At 39.7% G+C, this 11,031-nt stretch overlaps 1 protein-coding gene across 1 annotated transcript; it reads right to left on the bottom strand.

Annotated features, from left to right (window-relative positions):
- LOC143942287 (olfactory receptor 1M1-like) lies at positions 1-10,731 on the bottom strand. The gene is made up of 2 exons (XM_077463522.1): positions 10,514-10,731; positions 1-1,416 (listed from the first exon to the last, which is right to left on the bottom strand). The coding sequence occupies exons 1-2, from the start codon at positions 10,529-10,531 to the stop codon at positions 466-468; spliced, it is 969 nt and encodes a 322-aa protein (XP_077319648.1). The 5' UTR covers positions 10,532-10,731; the 3' UTR covers positions 1-465.
- Positions 10,732-11,031: the final 300 nt, after the last annotated feature.

Raw genomic sequence — 11,031 nt, forward strand, 5'->3', positions numbered from 1 at the left:
ACCCAGGCGCCCTCTTCCTGCTGTTTTTGTTTGTCTGAGGAGCTGCCGGTGACTGTGTGTGAAATCCCCATCCACCTGTGGATCCATCCATCCTGTGGACTTCTCCTTGATATCCCTTATTACTATGGACTGTATGGATTAGTTCTTATTAATTAATTTTGGTTGCCAGTCAGTGCTGACTCACACACTATCTGACAGTTCTGTGTGATATATTACAAGTAAAAAATATTGTTTTTTTTCCCATTTTTTTTGTTTATAGCACAAAAAATAAAAACCGCATTGATGATCAAATATCACCAAAATAAATCTCTATTTGTGGGAAAAAAGGACATACATTTTGTTTGTGTACAACGGCGCATGACTGCACAATTGCAAGTTAAAGTGACGCAGTGCCGTATCGCAAAAAATAGCCTGGTCATTAAGGGTGGTAAATCCTTCCGGGGCTGAAGTGGATAATAACTGTAGTTAAGCCAAGATTCTAGCAATTAACACTCTTGATCTTCTGACTGCTGACTTCACATCCTTGTTCCTCAAGGTGTAAATGAATGGATTTAACATTGGTGTGAGGGCAGTGTATATAAGAGCTAAGAATTTATTAAACTGGGTGTCAATTGGTGTAGCATATACAATTATGGTTGTTCCAAAGAAAAGACTGGCTACAAAAAGATGAGAGGAGCAAGTCGAGAACGCTTTTTTTTTTCCATCAACACTCTTAATTTTTGAGATTGTGATAATAATGTGAATGTAAAAAGCTATAATAATAATAAATGAGAGGACAATGCTAAAAACAGCGGACAGAAAAACAGCTACTTTGCTGACAAAAAGATCCGAGCAAGCCAAAGTTTGAAGTGGGCCCACATCACAAAAAAAATGGTTGATCTGGTTTGGACCACAGAAAATGAGGCGAGCAGTGAATAATGTAGTCAAAAATGAAATAGTAAATCCAACAATCCATGGTACCACAGCTAATGTAAAACAAAGCTTCTTTTTCATAATAGATGAATAGCGCAAAGGATTGTTAATAGCCAAGTCTCGATCAAAGGCCATTACAGCCAAGAGGTAGCATTCAGTTATCCCTAAACCATTGAAGACATACATCTGTGTAAAACACCCAAGAACAGACATGCTATTATTGCCCAAAATTAGGTTATCAAGAAGATTAGGTAGAGTAACTGTTACAAAGATGATTTCCAGGACAGCGAAGGCACTTATGAATAAGTACATTGGAGTATTGAGCAAGGGATCAATTTTAATTAAGATAATGATGATGATATTTCCAATAACACAAATGATGTATGACAGCAAGATGAAGACAGAAAGAAATACTTGTAAATCATGTAATTCTGAAAATGCTATTAAGATGAACTCCTTTACCAGAGTTCTATTGGTGTAGTCCATTTTGTAGTGCGCTAAACTCTAAAAGAGAAAATTTTTAAGCTGCCATTAAAAATGTGCACATAAGAAAAACATTGAAATGAAACACATCAACCCCTGTTCAATCGGAATTCAATTGAACAATTTAATAATATTAGAGAAAACATATTTTTCAAAAAACACTGAGATACTTAAAGCACCTCAGTTGACTTTTGACTTATGTAGTGGCGACCACTCATTAGGGGTGCAGGCCCCCCAATTCATGCGTCTGCCCCTGAGCCCTGCACTCTGAGCCCACCCTGTTGTGTGACATTAGTAAATTAATATTTGCTAATGTTTTCCTGTTTCTCCTCGACAGCCAATCAGGAAACGGGTCCTCATACCCCCCCCCCCCCCCCCATCGGGAGTCCTAAGACCTTTGCAGGCGCTTCAGCAGCACTGCCCATTCATTTCAAAGGTTTGGACGTCATCGCCTGGGCTGGGGCTTGCCATGTTACCATGGTGATGACGCTACAACCCAGCGAACAGTGTCCGCAAGGGGGGTTATTTCCCTTGGTTGGCTGGCTTTACATCGCTGTCTTGGTGGTGGCACCTGGGCTCCGCTGATGGTTAGGCGGAGAGGATGCCACCGTCAAGGGGTAGTCACGGGTGCTTACATACATGGGTGGTTGCCGCGGTTGTTTCCCCCTTTGGGATAATGAGAGGATTATGTTTGGCTTTCCTCAGTTCATATTACCGGGGCCCCTCCCCTGTTCCTTTCAATGGCCACATGTGTCTCACAGCTGATTTGACTGTGATTGGGGCTAATTTTGGTGCCTGTTTTTCCTCTGGGGCTTTTATAAGGCAAACGCCAGGAGCTCAGGAGATGTCAGCTTCACATATGTCTCCTGGGGGGGCATTGACCAAGGATTTCAGGGAACCCCCCACTTATTTGAGGCATATATTGCCTATGTTGTGGAGGATTTAACTTCTTATATCCTGTCTTGTGTATTTTTTACAGACATCCCATATTGTATGTTTATACACATCCATGCTAAGACATATAGATCTGCTTGCACAGCTTTTTGGTGTGTATATGATAGATATTTAATTAGGGTTTTTTATTTGTTTTTGTTTTTTTTAGGTCTTTTATGCCCCTTATACCCAGATATAATTTTTTGTATATCATGGGTTCTTTTTGCGGTGATTTTATAATGAGACACTTTCAAAAGCTATGTGGCCGTGGTGAAAGATAATTTTGTCCGGAACCAGGGGGTGGAGATGTGAGTAGTTCGGCATAGATGTTTTGGGTATAAATGTATCTTTCAAATGGCATTTTCTAATTTTTTTCAAATATATTTCTTTGATATTTTGTGTTTTCAGAGTGGCTTCCCTGAAGAAGAAATGTTATGTATCATTCAAAACACATTGGAAAAGCCACTCTTTGTCGCTTTACAAACCACATATCATACTGTACAAAATATTTCTGTGTAATCATTATTGTATTTTTTTTTATCATTTTATATTAATATTTTTGTATATAAATATAAAAAAAATGTTTTGGTCATTGACATTGCCTTTAAAATCCCATTGTTGAGGTATTCAAATATTTTGTACATTGAGGGATGATGACAATAACATGCTGTTCCACATGAGTCTATGTAATTTCATTTCAAAGGGCAGGGCATTTTGGGAGCGGTGTAAACAGTGTTCTTGAACAGCCCCAAAGATGCTGCTTGCAGGACTTTTCAGAACGTGCATTTTCAGAATGTCCTGCAAGTGCACCGTCCCAGTGTGAAAGCACTTGGGTTTTACACTGGGGAGACATGAGAGGCGCTTTTCAGGCACTTTACAGGTGCTATTTTTATAGTTAAAATGCCTGAAATGCATCTCAGTGTGAAAAGGGTCTAATAACAATAATAACAATAACAACCAAATAGTGCAGTACTCCTCAAAGTGGCAAAAACAATATACCGTATTTATCGGCGTATAACAGGCGCTGGCGTATAACACGCACTCAAGTTTAGGAGGGAATTTTAAGGAAAAAAACTTTTAGGAGGGAAATTTAAGGAAAAAAAACTTACATTTAAATGCCCATCAATGCAGCCTTATCAGTGTCCATCTGAAGCCTCGTCAGTGTCATTTGCTGCCTTGTCATGCAGGCTGTCCTCATTGCAGCCTTGTCATGCAGCCTGTCCTCATTGCAGCCTTGTCATGCAGCCTGTCCTCATTACAGCCTGTCCTCATTATAGCCTTGCCTTTTATTTTTAAAAATGGCGCCGCCGAGATGTCCTGTGTTCTCGGCCGCCTTCGGCCGTCCTCGGTGGCTTTTAGCCGCCTTCGGCTGGCCTCAGCAGCTTTGGCCATCCACGGCGGCTTTTGGCCGCTCTCGCCCCTTCTCAGCATTTTTTGGCCGCCGAGAAGGCCTGAAGGCGGCTGAAAGTCGCCGAGAAAGGCCGAAAGCCGCGGAGAAAGGCCGAAAGCCGCGGAGAAAGGCCGAAAGCCGCCCAGAGCCCAGAAATCGCGGAGGATCGGCGTATAACACGCACCCGTGATTTTCCCCTGATTTTAAGGGGAAAAAAGTGCATGTTATACGCCGATAAATACGGTAATATTATCCTCCAACACCAAGTCTTGTGCTAAACAACAGAAAACATCCCAACACTTGCGTTTTTATAAACACATTGTGAAAGTCAAATGTGCATAAATATACCACCATAAATATCTTGTGGTCACACCCTAGATCATCTCATGTGCCTATACAGTGTATAAAAAAAGTCTGACGCTAAGTCCCACAATATTAATCACTCAAAAATTTAGTGCAACAGCAGCATTTCTCCACAAGAACTCTGCCAATCAGCACTATTGTGACATCCAACACCACATCACTCAGGTACACTCTCGGATGTGCCCTCACCTATTTTAGTGGACCTCAGTGGCAAATAGTAGGTCAGATACAGCTTTAGAAGTCAGCTTCCCCCGACTTTGGTTATGTCACGTGTAGGCAACAAAAGGTATTTATGGTGACTCCCGGCTGGCTTACAAAGTTTCAAGCGATAAGCCAATGTTATCGTTTACTCGTCTCCATGCTGACTTTTGGCTGCCCTGTGTGTAAAAATGTGATGCTCCCATAGCACCTCCTACCTTTGATAAAGTCCAGAAGCATGCAATTCATAAGATGGGCATGTTCTGTTGAAGTCATAGGTGGGCCTGCAGTGACACTCGGGAATACTATCAGCCTGGTAGCTATTGCAAACTCAAGCGTATACTGTAGAATCACATGTACATATTTACACAAATGTGGGTGAAACCTTTTAGGCTGTTTCTTAATAAACAATCAGTGAGAGCTATGGGGTATTTTTATGTTCTTTTGTAATTACAGTATATGGATTCTCAAGCGGCACTAGAAGGTTGGTAAACCAAAAGAGTGAGACCTGAGGAACCTGACTTCCAAAGCTGTATCTGACCTCCTGCTTAACACTGAGGTTCATCAAAATAGGTGAGGGCACATCTGAGAGTGCATCTGGATGACGTGGTGTTGGATGTCGCAATACTGCTGATTCACAGTTATTGTGGAGTAATGCCGCTGCTGGGACATTTCTTAGACACTGTATGGGCACATGAGATGATTTAAGGTGTGACCACAAGATATTTATGTTGGTATATACGTGTGATATTTACATAGAATGCAAGTGTTGGAATGTATCATATTGTTTACCACATGCATTTGTGTTGGGGGAGAATATTATATTTTCTTTTGGCACTTAGAGGAGCAGTGCATTATTTTGTTGTTGATTGTTTATCAACGATCAAGAGTTTTCTATAGGTTTTTCTTTAAAAGAGAAGTAAAGGATTTTTTTTTCTTGCACATTTATACTTATCTAGGTGGATACAACATGGGTCCTATGCTGCATCTGTCCCAGCGCCTCTACACTGAGAACCGAGTGATGGAACATCGCCGATCGCCATCAGTCACCGGTCTCTGCTCTTCTCCTTTCTCGCTCATTGGAGCGCTGAACTGTGAGGGGGCAGAGCATCCGTCTCAGGCTCTCAGCAGTTCGCTGCGAGGCTGAGCCGCGTGTCAGTCCAGGCACCTGGTGGTTCCGGGCTCTGTTGTCGGTATGATGTGGTGCCGGGACTGACATTGGTGAAGTCAACAGAGAGTGGCAGTCCGCTCTCTGCTGAAAACGGGTCACAGCAGTGCAAAATTAATTTTGGCTATACAGTACTCCTTTAATCTCTTCACATTATATTACCACACTTACAGTTCTAGGATGGCTATGCTCACTCACTTTACTGTATCTATGGAACGAGCCATGGTTGTCACCCAGACAAGTCTTCATCTTGATTACTTGGGGAGGCAGAGGGATTAAAATTATACAGTAAGAAGATAACATTGTTCATAATTTCACTTCAGCTCACAGGGTACTACATTTCATCCAACATCAATGGGTACATTTTGTACTTGCTGAAAACATTCTAAGCCTGAAAATGAAAAGCCTGAAAATGAAAACGAATCCAGCCACCACATCTTAGGGCTGGTAAACTGTAACATATCACATTTTTTTTGTTTTCGTGTTTGGATATCCTTCAAATCAATTTAAATAGATGATGTCACGGGGTTAAGGAGGAACACAATGAAAATGAATGGACTACAATGGGCATTGAAGCCAATAATGAAATATATATATATATATATATATATACTGTGGATAGAGCAGAACTACAGCAAAGAAAGATGTTCAGCCTTAAACCTGGAATTTTGAAATGATTTGGATGCCAAGGCACTGGTCACATGACTGACACCATAGGATAGAAGGATTGCAGGGATTTTAGGTATGATTTTAGGTAGGATTATCAGCACTTGTTATAGCGTATTCACTTGCCGACCAGCCACAGTACATATACTGCGGCTGGGCGGCACGTGTAGGTAGGCAAAATCACATATATGTGTGCCATTTTGCCTGCTCTGGTTTTGGTTTACCCAATAAGAGTAATTCAGCATTATTATGGTGACAGTGTACTAGTCTGATGAAAGTATGTAAAAATTAATGTTACAGTACAACATGAAAAAAAGTTCAAACATGAAAATAAATTTTATTCCATTTCTTCATTTTTGCGTTGCAGAATTCCTGACGTCATCAACCTTGCGCCGCAGTGCGCTCCACGGTGCGTTCCAAGCCTCACGATCTCCCATTCACGGCCGCTGTACACCTGCCTACAGAGACTGAATGAGCGCTGTTTGAACTACATGGAAGTGCCTTAGCCACAAGGATGAGTGTTTGCCCCTCTCCCTGAACCTGCAGCTGGTCACATACAACTTACTGTGTGGATCCCGCTGATGACATACTTTTTTATGCAGCCTACCTGGAGAAGTTTTTCTTTACTACCCAGCAGTTGCTTTCATCCAGGATTGGAGAAAAAGCCATTTACCATGCAAGAGACTGGTTGGGACTAGTAGTTCTTCTTCCTGAATGCTTCGCTGCAATCCTTCATGTGAGTGGATATTTTGTTCTTAATAAATTGGTTATTGATATATACTCAGAGGCGCCTGTTTTTCCTGTTTTTGTTCTCAGCTTCTTCTGGACTTGGCTTCTAGTCCTGCTTACGGCAGCCCTGACTGATCACCATATGTGCATGGGTCACACAGATATTGTTTCCCATACCATATTGGACTATATAAAGGAACTATGTAAATATTAAGGTACTGCGGTATTTGCGCCTTTTTACTTGTTACAAGTTTTTTTCATTTATGTCACAAAAAATAAAAACCTCAGTGGTGATCAAATACCTTAAAAAAAGACTCTATCCAAAAGATGAAAATACACAATTAAAGGATATAATGGAAAGGTGGAAAATATGCACAATACTAGAATTAAGGCACAAAACAGATTTGATGGTGATTGATGAATAGCGGTATTTCCAGATGAAGTATTTCGTTACAACAATGCCACAACCAATAAGATCAGGAGAAGATCTATCACCTATGGAACGTTTGTGTATAGCACTGATAGGCAATTAGCGGACCTCCAGCTGTTGCTAAACTACAAGTCCCATCATGCCTCTGCCTCTCGCTGTCATGCTTGTGGGTGTTAGTGTCTTCCTATGCCTCATGGGAATTGTAGTTCTGTAACAGCTGGAGGTCCGCTAATTGCATTTCCCTGGTGTATAGCAACGATCACAAGAAATGGTATATCCCGGATCTATAAAATATTGGTGGCAGTGAACGGGCTGGAAATCCTGTCATACATAAAAAAACGGCAAAAAGAATGAGGAGCACAAAGGGACTAACAACACTTAAGAAAGATTTTGAGAATGATACATAGTTCTGCGGTAGATACTAATACAGTTCAAATTAACTATAAATATCTGATATGATGGTACATAACACCAGATAAAACATATAAATATCAAAAACCAGTGGCAACTATGACCCACATTTGGTGGGACTGCTGAAAAATAAAAAAAGTATTGGAAAGAGGTCCTGCAATTAATAAAAGAGATAATATAGAAATACTAGAAGAGCCTTGGACATGTCTATTCTATGGGGTAAAAAGTGTGATAAAACAATACAAGGAATCAGTGATAACGCACATGATGAACGCAGACATTGGCAAGAATTGGAAAGCCTTACAACAAGGGAGTGGATTAAAAAAGTAGAAGATTTGATTATACCCCATCTCCTCCTTACCACACAAATAATTCCCGGTAACACCTGATCCTTTGGTCAACACCTTGCTAGGAATTAGGTGCCTTGGGTATACTTTTACAAATTGAAGAACGAAGTTGGTCCAGAAACTTCATTCTTAGGAATTTCAACCAAAATGTATATGTTTTACAATCAACGGTATATTGGTGCTGTATGTATTCTCACTGTTTAATGGTCTATAGAGCTTTCTGTAAATGCTATTTTTTGCACCTAATTAAAGAAATTTGTTAAAAAAAAAAAGTAGAAAATACATATAATATGGAATACTTGAGATACAGCAGGGAGGAGGAAATGGAGGGATTTACTAATAAATGGAAAGATTGGAAAAAATTTAAGAAGACAAAGAGATATATGGAAGTGGGAGGGAGGGTAGGAGAGGGGGAGCTGGGAGAAAGGGGAGAAGATAGGTAACTACACAAAAAGAAAGAATAGATAGAGAGAGAGGGAGGGGGGGGTTAAATGTATTAATATAATAATTTGTGAACATAGAACATTTTTGTATTTTTGATATAATGAAAAATAAATAATAGCAAATAAAAAATAAAACTCTATCTGTGTGAAAAAAATTATAAACAAGTTTTTTTAGTACAGTATTGCATAACTGTGCTATTTGGAGTTAAAGTAGCGCAGTGCTGAACAGCAAAAATGCCCTGGTCATGAAGGGGGTAAAACCTTCTGGAGCTGAAGTGGTTATGCTGGAAGCACTTGTGGGGATATTTATGTGAACTAATAATAATTTAGAAGATTATATGGCTACTTTCTTAAAACCTTTATTTTTTCATTGATATTTGATGCACTGTCAATGATATTTGGGTAGAACTAGAAATATGGGAGATCAGAGAGATATTCATTAAGAAACATGTACAGAAATGTAGGGTATAGAAAAGAAGCAGTGTTAAATTTGTTGTAAACCCTTACAAACCACTTTGACCCACAGGTAAGCCTAGATTAAGGCTTACCTGTAGGTCCAAGAAATATCTCCTAAACCTATACGGTTTAGGAGATATTTACCTGAAGACAGCCACCGCTGTCTACGGCACATACTGGGTAAGCCGCAGATCGCGGCGATATGCCGCGAGTGTCGGCTCCCGTGCACATGTGCGGTAGTGACGTCATCGCTGCTCCGGCGAATCACAGGGCCGGAGCAGCGAGACCCACGGAGACCCACCAAGAAGATGGACGCTCGGAACTACAGGGGACAGCGGTGACTTCGCTGGCTCCTGTGTCAGGTAAGTGACACATAATGGACTACTATGCGATGCATAGTAGTCCATTATGCTTTACCTTTGCAGGGAATCAAAGAGGAAGTAAACCCTCTGTACAAAAAAAAAATTATGAATTACTTACCTGAGATCAAAGCCCCCGAAGCGACCCTTGTTCATCTCCTCCGTCGCTGCCATGATACCCGGAGTGACTTCCGATCACCTTCACTAACAGCACGCTCAGTGCGCCTGAGCTGTTGTCTACGGCGCGCAGGTGCCTAGACAACGGTGCGCATTTTTAGGAAAATATTTCCTTAACCTACAGCTAAGCCTTAATATAGTCTTACCTGTAGGTTAAAGTGGTCTGTAAGGCTTTACAACCACTTTAAATAATTATAAGTCGATTTACTAACAAATTATAATCGGGTAGACACAGACACAGGCACATGTACCTGATGAAGAGCTCAGACACACAAACTGTTGTGCAGTTTGTACAACATTTACCCTCAATAAAGAACATTCCTTGTCAAATTTGTTTATTGAATTTTAACAATTAGTATACATAAATACATATAGTGGCAACAAAAGAAAAGAGCACATATATGGTAATAATATTGAGTTGTAGTCCCAACATAAGCTAAAAGTAGTTTAAGTAAAACAATTTTAGCATGGATCTAACTACTCAAAAAATTGCATCATACATTGTATAAAAAAGAATAAAACCAACTTAGACCAGGCTATTATAAGATGACCTCAGATAAAAAAAAAGGTCTTAATTATTATCAAGAGTATCGTTTTTAAATAAAATAAATAAATAATTTATTATAGAATCTAAAATCTTATACTACATATTGGAACTATATACAATTGATATAATGATAACCAAGGAAATAAAAGTTCTGCTACCAGAACGATATAAAGAGTACATTGAAAGAGGAGAGAAAGAATGGGGGGTAGAAGAGAGAAAGAGGATAAAAGAAAAAGTAATCTTAGGTAGGAGAAAAAATAGGATAAAGAACATTCATACACTGAGCATAAAATCTTTGGTGTGGAGTGAATCTGTTGGATATATAGCACAATACAGTACATACTGTCTGTACAGTAGCTTAGCAATGAATGTCCACATGTTAAAAAGGGATTTACTTTTATATTTTGTAAGAATATACTGTATGTGCATGGAGAAATGTATGATTTAGTTGATTTGTGAAAAATAATTGAATGCAATAGTGCAAATGGAATTTAAACTTACTGGAGAAAACTCATCCATAATCCAAAATGGGAATTCTTGAAAATGCTGAAAAATCTTTAGCTACAGTATTCTTCTTTAAGCAGCATATGGGTCTTAAAAGACACGTATGAGCACAACATGCAGCAATTTATACTTGCTCATGGGCTTTACATAAGGCTCTGTAGAATTGCTACTGTGGTATCCCTTCTCCTTTGAGGATATGCAGCTTGTTAAGACAATAAGACATGTGGGGGAAAGAATTCTGCTGCACACAGAAGGCTTTTTATCTTAATGCCTAGAATGCATTAAGATAAAAAGCCTTCCGCCTTTGCAACCACTTTAACATTACTTTTTAAAAATATGTTGTGGTGTTTCATGAAACAAAGTCCATAATGATGCAACAGCAAGACCACTATAAATAGTGCATGATTATCTTCTGCCCTTCTGTATATTGGAGGACAAAAGGATGATATTCAGATCTCAGAAAGGCAGCTTAAACATTCCCCTGGGCCATTGTGTTTTATTGCTATCCTTTAGTA

The sequence above is a fragment of the Lithobates pipiens genome, unplaced genomic scaffold (genome assembly GCF_037356315.1).
Source record: "Lithobates pipiens isolate NorthernLeopardFrog02 unplaced genomic scaffold, aLitPip1_a1.2 Scaffold_30, whole genome shotgun sequence".
NCBI lineage: Eukaryota > Metazoa > Chordata > Amphibia > Anura > Ranidae > Lithobates > Lithobates pipiens.